This window comes from Crocodylus siamensis, chromosome 3 (assembly GCF_052110815.1).
Source record: "Crocodylus siamensis isolate JL-2025a chromosome 3, ASM5211081v1, whole genome shotgun sequence".
Taxonomy (NCBI): Eukaryota; Metazoa; Chordata; order Crocodylia; family Crocodylidae; genus Crocodylus; species Crocodylus siamensis.
Genome location: NC_143397.1, coordinates 259525420 through 259541885, shown reverse-complemented (window position 1 = coordinate 259541885; position 16466 = coordinate 259525420). Strand labels below are relative to the sequence as shown.

Here is a 16466-nt window from a genome sequence, read left to right as displayed (position 1 = left end):
CGTCGGCCCCGCCCCGGCCAATCGCCGCGCCGCAAGAGGCCGGGGGGGGAGGGGGCAGGAGCTGCGTCCGCATGGGCCAATCGACACAAAGGGGAGGGGGAGGGGGAGGCCCCGCCCATGCCGCCGGGACCGCCTTTTTTTTTTTTGAAAGAATTGAAAACTTTATTGACGTCCCGCGGGGTGGGGACAGCGCGGAGGAGGGGCCGGGGACAAGAGGGGCTAGTGCAAGAGCAGAAACGAGGGGGAGGGGCCATGGGGCAAGGCGGGGGCTAGAGAAAAGGAGAGGCATGAGGGGGAGGGGCTAGGGACAAGGAGGGGCAGCAGGGGGAGGGATCAGGAGCAAGAGGGGAGGCTCCAGGAAGCAAGGGGGAGGGGATGGGGCAAGAGGGGGAGGGCCTAGGGCAAGGAGGGGCCAGGGACAAGAGGGGCTAGTGGAAGAACAGGGGCGAGAGGGGCGGGAGCAGGGCAGGCCTGGCCTGGCCATGGCAGGGTGATGCAGGTGGCACTGGTGCCAGCACGTGAGTGGCTGTGTGCGGCCCTCAGAGCCACGGGGCTGCCCCTGCCCTGCTGGGGCCAGGAGGCGCTGGCCCGGCTGTGGTGCTGGCAGTGGGGCGGGAGCTGAGGGGAGAGCCCCTGCAGGAGCTCAGCAGCCGTCGGAGGCCATCAGCAATCACCCCCAGCTCTCAGGGGCCGCCATTGCTTCCCGGAGCCTGGGACCCGGGAGCCTCGCAACGCATTTGCAGGTCCTTTCTGCTTTGTGTTAAATGAAACCAAGCCCGCGTCTGCCAGGACCTTTCCCTGCCCCATCCCGTTGTTGGTGTCACTGGGCATAACCCTAGGTAACTCAAGAGGGATGGAAGACCACAAGTGTCGATGAAGCCCCTCTGCTCTCGTCTGCACCGTGGAGGCAGAGTCACCCCCACGGCCCACGCGGGCTGCTCTGGCCTGCACTTGCCATGCCCGGCTGGTCCGTGTCTGGGGAACCTCCGGCTGCTCCTGGCCATTGTAGCAGGACCGCGTTTGCTACTGTGTGGTGACCTGGGATCCAGCACCCGGAGCCGTCAGCTGGATGTCACGGGGGAGTTGAATGCTCCACACTTGTGCTCAGTTACCTGCTCCTATGAGGCACCAGGAGGCAGCTCAGGGATGAACTGGGCTGTGCCTGGGAAGGGAGTGAGGGACACGGCAGGCCAAGGTGCTCCTCATCCTCCCCCTGGCTGGGCCCTAAATACACCCCCAGGTGCAGCAGATTCTTCTGCCGGGCCCGTGTCCATGTCTGTGCTCACGCTCCTCGCATGCCTCCAAAGTGGATCGAGCCTCATGCAGGCTGCGGCAGCCGCCCCGTGTTCAGGACCATTGTGGGGAGCAGAGGGGAAAGGCCCTGGAGAGGCGCATCGTGCCCCCAGCGGCAGGTTAGACAAATCTTCCCCCCAGACGGGGTCAGTCTGGAGACAAGACCACCAACCCCTTCCACCAGCATGTAGACTGGGAGCTGCTAGGTGCCTGTGCCCAGGCTTAATGGCAAACCCCACATTTTCTTCAGGGTCTTGGTCCCCTGTGTCCTCCAGTTTGTGGGCTGACAAAGACCCCTGTGCAGAACTGAGCTCATCCTGGTCCTTTCGGGTGCCACGGCCACACGTCAAGCTCTACCAGGAAACAGAGGTTGAAAATCAGATGGAAAAGAGCCCCAAAGAGAGTCCAGGGCTGGGTTGGCTGCACGGGGGGAAGGATTCAACCTGGGGTGCTGCGTGATGGGAGGGCTCAGACACAGGCCATGGGGGATGCTCTGTCTCTGGCTGCCCTGGCATCCCAGGGCTGGACCATGCGGGGAGATGCTGTGGCCAAACCAAGCCATTGGGCTGCACCCAGGGGAAGGGGGTAAGACCGGTCCCCAGACACTGCCTGCAAAAGGAAGCAGCTGAGGACTGTCCTGGGCCTGGGCTCTGCAGGTGACCTGACTGCCCTGGCTGCAGGGAAGCCCATGGGGGTGCTGGGGCTGGCCCTGGGTGTCCCGAGCCTGCCCCGCTGCAGTGTGCACTGAGCCCCCTTCCAGGATCAGAACCATGCCTCGGTTAGGGCAGGGGCAGCACGTGGTCCCTGCTGCAGCTGGGTCACGTCTCTGCCTTCCCCAGTCCCTGGGCCTGGCCTTCCCTGCTCTCGCAGCTCCCCGTCCCCAGCTGGGCTCTGCATCCCAGCCCTGGGCAGAGCAGGTCCGGGGCAAGTCACCCCCTGCCAGCTGGCGCAGGGACGGAGCAGGCCACACGCTGCTCTGAAGTGGCAGGGTTGGGGATATCCCTGCTCCTGGTGGGGGGTGCAGGACAGGAATCCCCACCCCCTGCTGTGAAACTCCACCTCGGAGGAAGAAGGGCCTTTGGTGCAAAGAAGGAGAGACAGGGTGGGGGCCACGGGGCTCAGGCCCGGTGCCATGATGCCGGTGCAAAGGCAGGTGCTGGTCCCCAGGGCTCCGACTGGCCCAGAGCCTTGAATCCAGCCCAGAGCATCCCCTAGTGCTGCTCTGATGGTCCAGGCACTTGGAGGGCTTGGCCGAGGACGGGCCTCCTGTCCAGGCTGCTGCCAAGTGGGCTGGAAACCTTGCCCAGTCCAGCAAGGAGGCTTATTTAAAGGATGTCAGAGCTGCTATGAACTGGGGCAGACCCAGGTCCATCCTGCTGCATCCCCTGTGTCCCACAGGGCAGGGAGTGGAGGCTGCAGGGAGTGACCGGGTCCGAGCAGGGTTTTCCCGTTTCTCTTTCCCTACAGCCTCCAGCACTGAGGTCCAGGCAGGACTGATACAGAGGCTATGCCCCTTGCTCCCTGCCCCAGAGCCACCGATGCCCCTTTCCTCCATGCACGTGTCCAAGCCCTTTCTCCCAAGGAAGGAAAGCAGAGCCCAGCAGGCCCTGGAGCAAACTCCACCCCAGCCAGTGCAGGGGGCCAGGCATTTCTATCTCCCACCAGTCCCTGGAGCAGGGGGGTGATGTTGCTGCGAGCTGCTGGGGCTCTCAGTGCCTGCCCCAGCCATGGAGCCCTTCTCTGGGGGTGCTATGGGCTCTGCTTCTGGGAAAGGTGAGTTCCACCATGCCTGGCACACCGTCCACTTTCTTTCTGGGTACACGCATGTTCACACATGGAGTCTCCTTTGGGGGCTCCATGCGTGTCCATGAGCGCTGCCTGCATGCTTGTAACAGCCATGTGAGTAGGAGAGCCATGTGTTCATGCGTGTATGAGGGTCACGTGCCAGTAGGGTGAGGGTCATGTGTCATGGCTCCGTACATATTGGCCATATGTGTGGAGGTGCACGAGGACTGTGTGTATGCATGCGAGGGCTGTGTATACTGATGTGTGTAAGCAGGCAAGTTACGTGTGTGCTGGCATGTGCATGTAGGAGGTCTGTGTGCGCACCAGTGTGTGTGTGGAGGGCTGCATGTGTGTACCAATGTGTGCTGGTGTGCGTGTATAAAAGAGCTGCATGTGTGCTGGAGGGTGTGCACAAGGGCCATGCATGTGTTGTGTGTGTAGGAGGGCTGTGTGTGCACCAGCGTGTGTGATGGTGTGTATAGGAGAGCTGGTGGGCGTGCTGTGGTGTGTGTGCTGCTGCATGTACACGTGTGGCTGGCACAGGGAATCATCTGCCCTCGCCAGGATCTGGACAAAGACCCCAGTGCTTGAGCCAAGAGCTGCAGCAGCCCTCCTGGGCCCTGCAAACCTGGCCTGGCTGGGCGGGAGCACCTGCCCCAGAAGCAGCTGCATCTGGGTAGGGGGATGCTTCTGCTACAGTCTTGCTGGACAACCTTGGCCACATCCCTTCATCTCTCTGGGCCTGTTTCCCCCTTGGCTTGTTCGCTGCACAGACCAGTGTTCACATGGGCAAGATTCCCCAGAGCCCAGGGCAAGGGGAGGGCTGCTGGGACCCTAGTGCCTGCACCTGCCCCATGGGGAGCTGGCCATGCCGGGCAAACACAAAGGAGCATGCAGCACCCAAGAAACAGGCATCACACTGCGGTCACTGCATCCAGGTCATACATGCCCCTCCCGACTTCACCACTGTCACATCCAGGGTACTTCCTCCTGTCGTGACTCAGTCTGCCTACACAATGGGGTCAGTGACACGTACCTGCCAGGCTGGCCCAAAGGAGGGTGATGAGGACCTCTCCCCAGAGGCCCGGGTCAGGAGTGGGTGGCACAGCCTAATTGCTATTTACCTGGCAGGAAGTGGAGGCAGTGGGCAGGGGAGGCTGCTCCTGGCCACAGCTTTGGCTCAGGCACGCAGATGCCTGGAGGCGCTGAGTTGCCCTCCACCCTGTGGCTGCATACCCTCTCTGTGAACACCCCCAGTGATGGAGAGCCCCCCCTTCCCTCCCTGCTCTGTTCTCCAGGCAGCTGGGCCTCCAGCGTGTTCTCAAGCCCCAGGTTCAGCAGAGCCAGATACATGACTGTGGAGCAGCACCCGAACAGGAGCCGGCAGCTCCTGGGCTGCATAAACAGCTGGGGCACCTGCACATCCAAGGTGCCAATTCCCAGCTCGGTCCAGGCCTGGGGAGGCCATCCCTGGAGCCCTGGGTCTGGGCTGGGCCCTGCTCACCAGGGACATGGAGAGGGTGCAGAGTCCAGAGCAGGGAGGCAAAAAAAGATCAGGGGCCTGGGAGCCACGACTGATGAGGACAGGCTGGAAGAGCCGAGGTATTTAGCCTGGGGAAGAGAAGCCTGGGGGTGGGACTTGAGGGTCCTGACTGGAAGGTCTTACCCCCACGCTCAGGCTCAGCCCCACACTGCACTGGGCAGGAAGGGATTTCTCCCCTGCTGAGACTGGTGTGCACTGGGGGGTTTTGCCTTCCTCTGCAGGAGGGGCATGGCCTATGGAGAAGCTGCCCAGGAACCTCAGGGGAGCAACAGCCTGGAACCAGAGCCTGGCAAGCAGCTGCCCAAAGGATTGAGCAGGGCCTGAGCCCAGCTCAGGAAGGGGCTGGGGGGTCAAGCCAGAGCCAGGCCCTTGGGCAGAGGGACTGCTCCATGCCCAGCCCCTGGCTCTGTCATCCCCAGGCATGGAGCAAAGGGTGGATAAGGAGGGCATGGAGCCCACCTAGGCACACCCCCAGCTCCTACCCCAGCCCTAGTGCCCACTCACAAGTATGGCTCTGGGCCTGTTTCCCTGGTGTGACAAAAGGGACAGCTCTGCCCAGCTGCTAGGGCCTGCCCCCGTTGAGGCTACCATGATGCGAATGAATGAGGTGGGTGAAATGCGGGAGCTCTTCCACAGGCTGAACTAACCTGACAGCCCCCCTGAAAGAGCACAGGCTAGTCACACTGGCCCATAACCCAGCACCCCCCTCACCTGCAACCGAGCAGGTTCTGTCCAGAGCCAAACTGGTCTGGGAGCTGCATGACCTGGGAAATCCTGGCCAGGGACTGGCCCAGCCAGGAAAGGCCTCAGCCCCAGGGGAAGGGAGCAATCCTGCCTAGTGCCCAGGGAGACCTGTGGGAACCTAGCAGGGACGCCAACCAGAAGGGATATGGGGACAGTCAGGGAACAGGCAGGTTATCCCACAAAAGGAGAGGGACAGGCCCTGCCTGCAGGCAGGCACTCCTGGCTGATGAAACTGCAGGATGAGGCTAGCACTGGAATTGACATGCCAGGAAGGAACCAGCTGAGCACAGGGCTGGCACCACCCCTGATCAGTATGAGCTGCTGGGGCGGGAGCGGGGCTGGGCCCCAATGGTGCGCAGGGAGAGAGGAGTCTTGCAGCTACAAGGCCTGACGCTGATCCCTGCCAGATGCTGCTCCAGCTCCTCCACTACGGGGAAGGAGGAACAGCCTGATTCTGTGGGATATTACACCAATCCCAGGCTGCCTGGCAGGCCAGGGCAGAGGAGGACCCTGGGGGTAGCAGATGACTGAGGAGCAGCAGGAGGTGCTGTGGCTGCAGGGCACGGGCCTGGATGCTGCCACACCAAATCCCCACGCTGCCTACAATCCTCTCCTGCAGCTGGAGAAGGGACACAGCCCCCAGGTGCTGGGGGCACCTGGGATCAGATTTCTGCGCTCACATTGCTCTGGGCCCTTTGGCCTCAGCGCTCTGGCCACCATGGGTTTTTCACGGCAGACCCAGCTTGGCAAGCCCCAACAGAGACACCGGAGAAAGGTTGGATACTCTGGCAACTGCCTCCCAGGGGGCATCACCACAGTGCAGTAACCCAGGCACATGCCCTTTAGGTCCCCCTATGAGGGTCAGGGTCCCCTGTGGCTTGTTCCCCATGTCCAAGTGAAGGCACTAACTAGAAACCAATATTTCTGCACCAGCATCAATGGGCAGTCAGGCCACTACTACGAGGGCTAACGCAGGGCTGTGCCCCAGTGGGAGAGGCCACACAGGGCAGAGTCCCAGGACCTGAGGTGCTGGGGAAAACAAAGCTGCCGCATGCCAGGTATGAAGGTGTTTTCAGACCAGCTGAGTTGGAGACAGCTGGAAAAAAAAATCATGGGAATCCTAAGTTTAATGCCTGCAAACTCTCCCCCGCCAATGCCTGCCTGCTCCAAGAGTGCTTTACATCTGGGAGAGACCTGCCAACCAGAACTGCTTGGCTTGGCTGTGCCCCCCCCAGCAGGCACCCCAGCATTGGGGCATGTGGATGGACCGGAGCAGTCCCTGCCTCTGTGTTGGCCCCGGCCAAGGGCTGCAGGCTCCTCTGGTTCCCTCGTCTGGTGCTGACCAACGGCAGCAGGCAACGACCCTTGGGCCCAACGTCCAGGTTGTCCCTGGAAGGCGGGGCCTGCACAAGAGCTCCCAGAGTTGGCTTCACAGCCCCTGCATTGAGCTCAGAGGCCCAGGGCAAGTCAGAAGCTTTCACAGGAGCAGTACAACAATCTCCTGCTCCCCCAAGGGCAGCTGTGGGGAACCACCAGGACCTGGTCTCTGGCATCCTCCCCCCGGCCTGAAGCAGGGCTCCCTGAGCTTCAGCCCCATCACACACTGGTCCCAAATCTCGTGAGCTGCAGGGATGTGCATGTTGTAACGCCGCTGTCTACAAGCCAGGACACAGCCTTCCACTGAGCGGAGCAGGTCTTGGTCATGTTGCAGGATGACAGCTGCGACTACCAGGCAGAGAGCTGCCCCTGAGCCTCCTGCTCCAGGTCACGGTGCTGGATGCAGAGAGCTTGCTGCAGGGCCAGGCTGCCTGCTGCCAAGAGGTAGCAGACAGCATCTTCCTCCGCAAGCAGGGGCAGACTGTCCAGCCCTGCCCCAGACAGCAGGCCAGCAGCGCCCAGCGCCAGGCTGCCCAGCACACCGCAAGCATTGGTGGTGAACACGGAGAGGATGAGGATGGTGACAGCGGTCACCAAGGCGACGGACTGGGCCACCACGGCCCTGCCTTCCTCGGTGAGGTAGCCAGAGCCGGCGGCCAGCAGCAGTGCCCCGCCCAAGAGCAGGTCGGCCGTGGCATGGTCACCATTCAGCCAGTGGAAGCCGAAGGCCACAAGAGGAAGGCCGACCACTGTGGAAACCCAGGAGTTGGGTGGGGAGTCCGCTTCCAGGCTAAGCCCCAGGGACGGCCAGAGGGCCCCAGCTGCTCCCAGTAGTGCTGCCAGCGCCTGGAGGAGAAACCCAGCTGCAGCTCCACGGTTCACCTGCGGGCACATGGAGGCAAAGGCTCAGAAGCATCCTATGGTGACGGGGAAGAGACAGCTCCAGGTAAGCAAGGGGCTCTATCCCGTGAACTGCAGCATGGAGGCAACACAGGTGCCAGCCCTCCCGGATACCTCTCCAGCCCTCTAAAAATGCCAGCCAGAGCAGGTTCGAGCCCAGGCATCTGCCTCTGTTCCAAGCACCAGCCGTGCTGCTGGCAGTGCTACCCCACGCCGCCTCCTTTCCCACATTTGTAAAAGGCCTTTTATTTGAAGCAGCTGCTGCCAAGGGATCGATCAATCAGGGGCCTCACCTTCAGGGAGCCCTCTGATCCCTGGCAAAGGACCACTCTGAATGCAATATGGGGCCACCAGATGGGACCGAGGCCAGATGGACAGTGGACTTGGGCCAGCTTTTTTTGTGCTGGCAATGCTTCTTTAATGCGGCTAGGAACAGCTGACAGGGTCATTCCAGAGCAAATAAACCCCAGACTGTCTGCGAGTGCCCAGGGGACTGCTCTTACCTCGCTAGTCCGTACAGCCGAGCTCAGAGAGACAGCACACAGGACGGTGTTGGAGAGAACGGAGCTCCACTCACTGGACTTGCCAGCCATCGAGGCACAGGATGGATGGACCCTGCAAAGCAGAGGGGGTGGCTTGGGGGTGTTCTCTAGCCCAAGGGGGTCCCAGCACTCTCCAGGGTTTCCTGAGCCAGGCTGCACCCGCACTCACAGCTCCTGGGCACTGGATATCATGTGTCAGGGTCCAAAGTCCAACACAGGGAAAACTCCCTGCTACCAGCCTACGACTCTGGTAACTCGGAAGCAGCTGCAGCGGGCTGCCCCCAGATCCCAGACAACATGGACTACCCACCTCTCCCCTACCCCGGCCCAGATTGATTCCTCAGGGTCTGAAACTGGCGGCACCTCAGGGAAGCACCTTGACAGGCACAGCCATCAGAAGGGTGCTCCCCAGACCAGCAGTGCCTCCAGGAAAGCACTCCTACCCTCAACTGGTCTGGCCTGTAGGATATAGATCTCAGGCCCCAAACTGCACAAGCCATGTTGCCAGCACCTCATAACACAGTGCACCCAGCAGGCTCAGAGCACAGGACTGTGGCAGAGGCGTGGAACAACTGCAGGGAGGTGTGTGCACCTGCTCCTTGGGCTCTACAGACAGAGCCAGTAGCAGCCTCCCCCACCCCATCCCAGACCATCACTCACCCTGATGCCAGGCTGGGCTCTCTTCACACCTCATTGGTGGGTGCTTCCCCTTAAGAATAGCTGTATGTTGCGAGTCAAGCAGGGTGGAAAAAGCTGCTTTGGGCACAACTGTTAATGCCACCAATTCACCTCACCAGCCAGCACCTGATCCTGGGGCTGGCGGGAGTGTCTGGACAACAGAATGTTACAGTGCAGCAGATCTATCTGGAGCTCACATGATGCCATCTGCAGATTTTTAGCATGCTGCGGTTGCCTTGCTCTGGAAAAGAGACCGTTCAAGAGGACAGCTCTGAGCAGCGTTGCGGGGGCCACTGCCTGAGAAGACTAAGAACATAACAACTATATTTCCTGGGCTAGCCCATAGGTCCATCTTGCCCAATCTCCTCTCAAATAGCGGTCATTAATCGCCCCTAGTACTAACAGGGGTTTATATTTTCCTTGGTGGGTCTGGGACCATGAAATCCCCTGATGTGTTAAAAGTCCTATCACATAGTGACAAAGAGTGGAGGCTCAAAGGGACAGTGACCTGGGGATAACCAGGGTTTTCTGCTAGAATCGTAGAAAACAAGGGTTGAAGGGACCTCAGAAGGTCACATCTAGTCCAACCCCCTGCTCAAAGCAGGACCAGCCTCAACTACATCATCCCAAGCCAAGGCTTTGTCTACCTGGATCTTAAACACCTCCATGGATGGAGACTCCACCACCTCTCTGAGTAACCTGTCCCAGTGCTTTACCACCCCCTCATGAGAGTTTTTCCTAATATCCAACCTCAACTTCCCTTACTCCAGCCTGAGCCCATTGCTCCTTGTCCTGTCACCTGCCCCCATGGAGAAGAGTCCAGCTTCATCCTCTTTGGATGCACCCTGCAGGAAATTGAAGGCTGCTATTCAATCCCCCCTCAGTAAATAAATCCCCACTGACTTTCTTTTTATCACTATTTTGTAAACCCGTCTCATTTCTCCCCTCAAGTGTCTCTTTTTCTAAGCTGAATAGGTCTGACTTGTTTAGAGCAGGTCCAAGTAAAACAGACGGGTGTTGTAAAGGAGGGAGTGGACTCGTAGAGCAGTGGGGCTGGCAGGGACTTCAGGAGGTCCCAGCTAGCCCAGCCCCAGTTCAAGGAAGGGCCAGCCCCATCCGAACCGTCCTACACCAGCGTGCGTCCAGCCCTGCAGTGGAGATCCCACAACTTCACCTCCGTAATTGCTCCAGGGATTAAATCACCAACGGGCTTCAGAAGGGTCTTGTTGGTCGTTCCTCCTAGCAGCAGACAACACCCCTGTCCTGTCCTGTCCCGTCCCCTGTGGGCACACAGCACACGTCCGCGTCGAGTCTGCCTGGAGCTCTGCAGCCGCGGGCCCACAGGCTTAGGATGACCCAGGCGGGAACGACCCCCGAGGGCACCTAGCGCGACCCCTGCCCGAGGCCAGAACAGCCCTGTCCAAACCACCCAGACAAACCCGCCATTTCCACTCCTCGAAATCCAGGGGGACAAGGTGCGGCACCGCCCCCAGCCCGCACGGCCGGCCGGCGCCGAGCACAGGGGCTGGCCCGGCCACCAGAACCCGGGGCAGCCCTGCGGACGCACCCAAAGACAGGCCGCCCCCCTTCCCTCTCCTCCCCTCCCCCAAAGGCAAACTGCCCCCCTCCCCCATAGACAGGCTGCCCCCCGCTCCCCAGGGCTCCGCCCGACCTGGCCTCAGCAGCCCCCTGTCCCAGGAGCCGCACTTCCGGCAACAAAGGGCAGGGCCACCGAGACGGCAGCTAGAGCGGCGCGCGGGGGAGCAGGAGAGGCGCGGGCGGCCCCTGGCGGTAGGAGGGCGCGCGGTAGCGCAGGCGGGGGCAGGGCGGCCCGCTCGGGCCAGCCTCGTTGCAGCCCCATTGCATCCCTGCTGCAGCCCCTTGGAGCCCACTGCAACCCCACCTTGGAGCCCATTGGAGCCCCATTGCATCCCTGCTGCAGCCCCCTTGGAGCCCATTGCATCCCTGCGCCCATGGGCATTACCAGGCTGGCCGAGCTGGTGCGGGAGGAAGCCCCGGACGCTGTGAGCTTGTGGCCCTTGCAGCAGTACCGCGGTGAGCCCTCCGTGCCCCAGCCTGGGGTAGCGCGGGGTGCTGCAGTGGGGCGCCTGGGAAGGCTGTGCCCAGCCTGGCATGACCCACCTGCCCTGCTCCCCAGGCCGCGCCCTGGCCCTCGACGCCTCCATCGCCCTGTGCCAGTTCCGCGCGGCCATGCCACACATCCTCAACCGGCGCAGGGAGGAGATCGGGTGAGTGCCGCCTGCCTGGGGCCTGCCCTAGCTCCCGGCCCCACGGCCGGTGCCCGAGCTGGGGCTGGGGTGCAGGAGCTTGTCCGCCTGGGGCCGCCTGCAACAGGTGTTGAGGTTTGACCCCCAGAGGTGCTGAGTGCTGAGCTGGGGCTGGGGCTGGGCTATGCCAGTGCTCCTGCTGGCACCAACCCCGCAGGGTCCTGCCTGGAGGGTCTTGCCCCTGCACTGATGTTGCACTGGGGCAAGACGGGATTTCCCCCTGCGCAGACTGGTTGCACTGCGGGGGTTGCGTAGCCGGGAGCTGCAGGCTGCTGCCTGCGTGTTGCAGTCCCTTGCAGGGGCTGTTCTACCGGACGCTGCATCTGCTGGAGAGCGGCATCAAGCCGGTGTTCGTGTTCGACGGGCAGGCGCCCGCCCTCAAGCAGCCCGTGGTGCGTACAGCTGGGGAAGGGATCTAGCCACTTGCTCCACCCCAGCCACAGCTGCATGGGGGGTGAGGACAGGGCTCTGCCCCAGCCAGCAGGGGGTGCTGCGGGCCCTGGGGCAGCTGGGGCAGGTGTGTCTGGGTTGTAACCACCGCCCCTCTCCGTGCAGCTGGCCCGGCGGGCCGAGGCAGCCGCAGCGAGGCAAGGTGCCTCAGGTAACCGTGCGACCGCGGCCCCGAGCCAGCCGGGTCCGGGGGGCCACTGTGAAGCTGCTCCGGCTTTGCCTCTTGCTCACCTGCCCTTGCCTTGCCCAGCACCTCCGTGCCCACTGCAGTGCCAGCTCCCCCTGCCCCCCATGCTGGGGTCTTTCCTGGTGGGTGCTGCCTGCTTGCAGCAGCTGGGGGAGCTGGGGCTCAGCTTGGGGGCAGCAGGAGCCTCCCCCGACAGCCCAGCCCCAGGTCCCTCTGCTTTGCTCAGACCCTGGCACGGCTGAAACCCACTGGAGGCGTTTGAGGGAGGACTGCAAGACCCTGCTGGGCTACCTGGGGGTCCCGTGCGTGCAGGTAACCCGGGGGGAGGGGGCTGGGATGGGTCTGGTCTAAGGCCCCCCAGGGCAGCTGCCGTGGCCACCAGTGTCATCTGTTGCTCAGAGCTGTGCCCTCAGGAGTGGGGACAGCCCTGCGGTCTCTGGCCAGGGGGCTCTGCTGGCCAAGGCCCAGCGGGTGGGCTGTCCCGGGTGCAGGCATGAGCTGGCGTTGGCAATGCTACCCTCTGTGCCTGCGCCAGGCTCCATCAGAGGCAGAGGCCACGTGTGCAGCCCTGGCTAAGTCTGGCCTGGTCTGGGCCGCAGCCACAGAGGACATGGATGCCTTGGCCTTCGGGAGCCCTCGGCTGCTCCGGCATCTGCGCGTCACTGGCAATGGGTGAGTGGGGGGGGCGGGGGGGACCGGAGCCCAGGGTAGCGCCAGGGTGGGTACAGGGGGAAGGACCAGGCTGGGAGGGGGCTCTGATTGCAGGGGAGAGCCAGGGTGGGCAGGGGCCATGGTGCAGATGAGGGGGATTTGGGGAATTGGGCATTGGACTGTGGGTCGGGCTTTGCTTGGCTCTTGCAGCGAGGTGGAGGAGATCTCCCTGCCCCATGTGCTGCAGCGGCTGGACATGACCCCCGAGCAGGTTGGTACAGGGCAGTGCTGGGGACGCGGGACTGGGGGACGTGGGGCTGGGTGCTGCATGGACCCAACAGTGTCCTGGATGGACGGATATGCGTGCACAGCAGAGCCAGCGCAGGGCTCCTTTACCACCTCTCTGCACTGGGGGGCTGCAGCGAGGGGATTTGGGGGGGGGGGGGGGGCAGCCTCTTAACCCTGCGCTGCCCCCGAGGCAGTTCGTGGACCTGTGCATCCTGCTGGGCTGTGACTACTGCGGGAAGGTGTGGGGGCTGGGCCCCAAGAAGGCACTGCGTCTGCTGCGGCAGCACGGCTCCATCGAGCAGCTGCTCCAGCACTTGGATCCCCAGGTACTGCCAGGGCGGGGGGCGCGCAGTACTGACCCCCATCCCAGCTGCAGCTGCAGCTGCTTGGGGAGGGTGACGGGGGCTGGGGCTAGTCCTCGGCCCCCGCAGTGATGGCTCTCTCCATGGCTGACCTGTGCCGCGGGGCCTGGCTGCAGTGCCCCTGGGGTGCTCTGCACGCCCCAGGGCTGCCAGGCCCCCTGACCAGACTCCCGCCCCCACCTCCATGCCGGTCCAGTCTAGACATGGCTGCAGCCCTGCTGTACTTACCCGCGTGGCTGTGTGCCCTCCCCCAGAGCTGGGCGCATTTTGGCCATGGGTGGAGCTCTCTGGGGGCGGCAGGGGTGCTGTCATGTGTGGCTGTTGCAGAAGCACCCGCTGCCCGAGCACTGGGACCCGGCAGGAGCTCGCCGCCTGTTCCTGCAGCCCGCGGTGGCCGACGTGGCCACGCTGGAGTGGCGGGACCCCAAGCCCGAGGCGCTGGTGCGGTTCCTCGCCCACGAGAAGCACATGAGGCAGGTGGTGCTCCGCGGAGGAGGGCAGGGCAGCGCGGGCGGGAGCTTAGCTGCCCCTGGCCTGTGGTCACCCGTGAGCAGGCGCAGAGCCTGGCGGTGGCCAGAGCAGGGGCTCCTGGGGCAGGGCTGGGCTTGGGGGCTGCTGCAGCCTGGCCCCTTCTGCCCCGTGAGTCTGCTCGGGGGCACAAATGGGTCTTCCCTGCTGCCCCCAAGGGTGCCCTCTCTCTCCCGCCGCAGCGAGGTGCGGGTGCGCCGGCGGCTGGACCGGTGGCTGGAGACGCAGCGCCAGGAGGCGGGGGAGCAGCCCGAGCCCCCAGCGTGCGAGCGGCAGCCGCTGCTGGGGGAGTTCTTCCCCACCAGCAAGCGTGGGCACCCGCCAGAGGTGAGGGGGGCACGGGCATCCTGTATGGGGCAGCACCAGGCTCCTGGTGGCAGCTGGGGGGACGCCGGGCCGGCACGGCCCCCTCTGCTGCCAGGCTTGCGGCGGACCCGGTGCCCCTCTTGCTGGGTGCTGCCAGCTGGCACCTGCCCCTGCCCAGCCTGACCCGGCTGCTTTGCCCTTGCAGGGGCCCTGCACCCGGTCCAGCAGGAAGCGTCAAAAGGAGATGCTGGGAGAGGAGCCCTGACCCACGGCCCCCTGCACCGGGCAGCCCCTGGCTGGTATCCCCGGGGTGCTGGGGCTCTGCTGCCTGCATGCAGCTCCTCCGTGGGACTGGCCGTGGCTGTGGGTGGAGCAGAGAGGACTTGGTCTGATCGGGGGCCCCAGGCACGAGAGAGAGCTGCTCCCCTGGCAGGGGGTTGCAGAGATAGGAGGGCAGGGCAGGCAGCAGAGGGGGGGTCTTCACACCTTGTTCCTGGAGCCACAGGGTGAAGCCCATTTGTGCCCCCGCAGCCCCCTGTCCCCACGAGGGCGGCACCTGGCCCAGGCACCTGCCTCTGGTGCAATAAAGTCCCTGGCACCCGCACGATGCAGCGTGGCCTGAGGTTCCTTGGGCCAGCCGGGGTCTATCGCCCCTGCAGCCAGGGGGCTCAGCCCTGACCCCATAGCTGCCCCCGAGGTCCACTGGGGCCTGCAGAGCCTGCGCGCTCTCGGGGAGGGGGAGCTGGAGGCATCCATCCCCAAGCTCCAGGGAGCTAGCACTGAGGGGACTGGACTGACTGGTGGCAGTGGCTGGCATGCTGAGGGCTGGGCAGGGCACAAGGGGTCTGACTCATGCCAGGAGTTGGCGCCGGCTGGGCAGAGCCGCCACCCCTGCCCTAACGATCCTGGCTCATCAAGCATGAGGTCGGTCAATGTGTGCGCAGCCCCGGGCAGCTGCAGCTCCCAGCACCACTCGCGTCAGAGGCAGGCGCCTGTGGGGCAAGACCGTCCCCAAAACAGCTACACGTGATGCCCGCCGGGAAGAGCCTTGGCCCCGTGATGTTCCCCCCCGGGGCTACGACCCGCACCAAACCCCACGCCTGGCACTGCACCGGGGACGGTCCCTGCCGAATACCGAGGGGTCAAATCGGAGCGGGGCCCAGGGGGCATCGCACCCAGGCCACCCCTGGTTCAGGGCGGCACCAGCCTGGGTGCGTGTCCGTGCAGTGCCGCCAGGGACAGAGACCCCCGTGGCTCTGGGCAGCCTCCGAGCGAGGGCGGCTGCGCGGCCCGTCCCCCTTCGCCCAGCGGAGGCAGAGGGCACTTAGCCCGGTGGTGCCCGGTCTCGTTAGACCCCAGGCCCCTGTCGCAGAATCCCGGCTTTCCTGAGTCCTTCGGCTACGGGAAAAGCCGTCGGCGTGCGGCAGAGGGCCCCGAGCGCGGCGGGACGGGAGCGCCCTCGCTGCAAGCTCTGGGTCTCTCCTGTGCGCCGTGCGTGCTGGCAGGGAGCTGCAGCGTCACATCCAGCCTCAGCCCGGCCTGAGGCAGGATCAGCCCCAGACAAACCCCACGTGCGACCTTGGAGTCGCACGGCGGTCACCCCCAACACAGCCCCAGGCCTCGCCCCTGCCCCCGGGATGCAGGGGGGCCGCGGCCGCCAACGTCCTGCTGCTGCCGGGGGGTCACGGGCTCTGCAGAGAGCCCAGGCCGAGGCCGTGCCCCTGCTGTGGAGGAAGGCAAAATTCCCCAGTGCAGACCAGTCTGAGCAGGGGGGAAATCCCTGCCCCAGTGCGGTGCTGGACTGAGCCTGGGCGGGGGGCAAGACCCTCCAACCAGGACCCTGTGGGGTAGGTGTGAGGGGGTCGTGTCGCCCCGTCTGGACAGCCCTGGGCTCTGGCTGGGAGAAGCCCCAGCGGGGCTGGAGGTTTGGGGCACGGCAGGAGCTACGATGACCCCTGCACGGTCTAGCTGGGAGCACGGACTGTCCCCACCTGCTGCCCTGGCCCAGCTTCTCCCTGGGGCCGCGGCCCCCGTGCGCAGCCCAGACCGCAGCGTGCCCGGGTCCCGGCGACTGCTCCTTTGGGGCTGGGCAGGGGGAAGCCGAGGCAGTGGAGAAGCCAGCGGGCGTGTGGGGACCCCGGCTTGCAACAGGATCTTGCACCTGCCCGTGCAGCCCTTGCACCCAGGCCGGGCCAGGCGTGACCCCGGTGGGGTAAGGAAAGGTGGATCCACACCCTTAACTCTGCCCTTTGCACTTGCCACTTGGTGCCAGACCCCGAGGGCAGGAATCGGGGTGTAGGAGGCTGGGGAGACGGGCCCGTGTCCTCCCCGGCTGCTGTGAATCTGCACCGCTCCTTCCCCAGACTGCGCCTGGCCCCCCCAAGGCTTTTTGGGTCCCCGGGCCAGGTCTGTCCTGGGGGAGCCGGTGCTCGGTCCAGGCTGCCCAGATGCTGCCGGGGTGCTGGGGCCCGGGGACCCCTCCCAGCCGCCTCCCCCACCCCGCCAGCCCTCGGCATCCTCGCTACCGCAGTGCCAGGAGGAGGG

The 16466-nt window shown here is 64.2% G+C and overlaps 2 protein-coding genes across 10 annotated transcripts; one reads left to right on the top strand and one right to left on the bottom strand.

Annotated features, from left to right (window-relative positions):
* Positions 1-7046: 7046 nt before the first annotated feature.
* Positions 7047-10596, bottom strand: TMEM276 (transmembrane protein 276). Of its 3 annotated transcripts, XM_090040837.1 has the most exons (5): positions 10535-10596; positions 10037-10142; positions 8845-9103; positions 8146-8257; positions 7047-7624 (listed from the first exon to the last, which is right to left on the bottom strand). In XM_090040837.1, exons 4-5 carry the CDS (start codon positions 8233-8235, stop codon positions 7091-7093), a joined length of 624 nt encoding a protein of 207 aa, XP_089896963.1. In that variant the 5' UTR covers positions 8236-8257; positions 8845-9103; positions 10037-10142; positions 10535-10596; the 3' UTR covers positions 7047-7090. The 3 variants fall into 3 exon arrangements, with proteins under 3 accessions (XP_089896963.1, XP_089896965.1, XP_089896962.1); XM_090040839.1 differs by lacking the exon at positions 10037-10142 and having other exon boundaries at positions 10535-10579; XM_090040836.1 differs by lacking the exon at positions 10535-10596 and having other exon boundaries at positions 10037-10444.
* Positions 10597-10671: 75 nt separating this feature from the next.
* On the top strand, positions 10672-16300 carry LOC149869743 (putative flap endonuclease 1 homolog). 7 transcript variants are annotated; one of them, XM_090040822.1, is made up of 12 exons: positions 10672-10917; positions 11021-11111; positions 11379-11542; positions 11706-11751; positions 11851-11909; positions 12014-12099; positions 12323-12459; positions 12649-12709; positions 12921-13052; positions 13416-13565; positions 13775-13943; positions 14128-16300. In XM_090040822.1, exons 1-12 carry the CDS (start codon positions 10836-10838, stop codon positions 14430-14432), a joined length of 1482 nt encoding a protein of 493 aa, XP_089896948.1. In that variant the 5' UTR covers positions 10672-10835; the 3' UTR covers positions 14433-16300. The 7 variants fall into 7 exon arrangements, with proteins under 7 accessions (XP_089896948.1, XP_089896950.1, XP_089896947.1 ...); XM_090040824.1 differs by lacking the exon at positions 11851-11909 and having other exon boundaries at positions 11440-11542; XM_090040821.1 differs by having other exon boundaries at positions 11440-11542; positions 11706-11909; positions 11995-12099; positions 13419-13565.
* Positions 16301-16466: the final 166 nt, after the last annotated feature.

Excerpts from the sequence above, each read along its gene's own strand:
- TMEM276 (XM_090040837.1), bottom strand. The coding sequence starts at position 8,235 with ATGGCTGGCAAGTCCAGTGAGTGGAGCTCCGTTCTCTCCAACACCGTC. Across the intron at positions 7,625-8,145 it reads CGGCTGTACGGACTAGCGAG|GTGAACCGTGGAGCTGCAGC; the intron begins GTAAGAGCAGTC and ends ATGTGCCCGCAG.
- LOC149869743 (XM_090040820.1), top strand. The coding sequence starts at position 10,836 with ATGGGCATTACCAGGCTGGCCGAGCTGGTGCGGGAGGAAGCCCCGGAC. Across the intron at positions 12,460-12,648 it reads CTGCGCGTCACTGGCAATGG|CGAGGTGGAGGAGATCTCCC; the intron begins GTGAGTGGGGGG and ends TGGCTCTTGCAG. Across the intron at positions 13,566-13,774 it reads ACGAGAAGCACATGAGGCAG|GGTGCCCTCTCTCTCCCGCC; the intron begins GTGGTGCTCCGC and ends GCTGCCCCCAAG.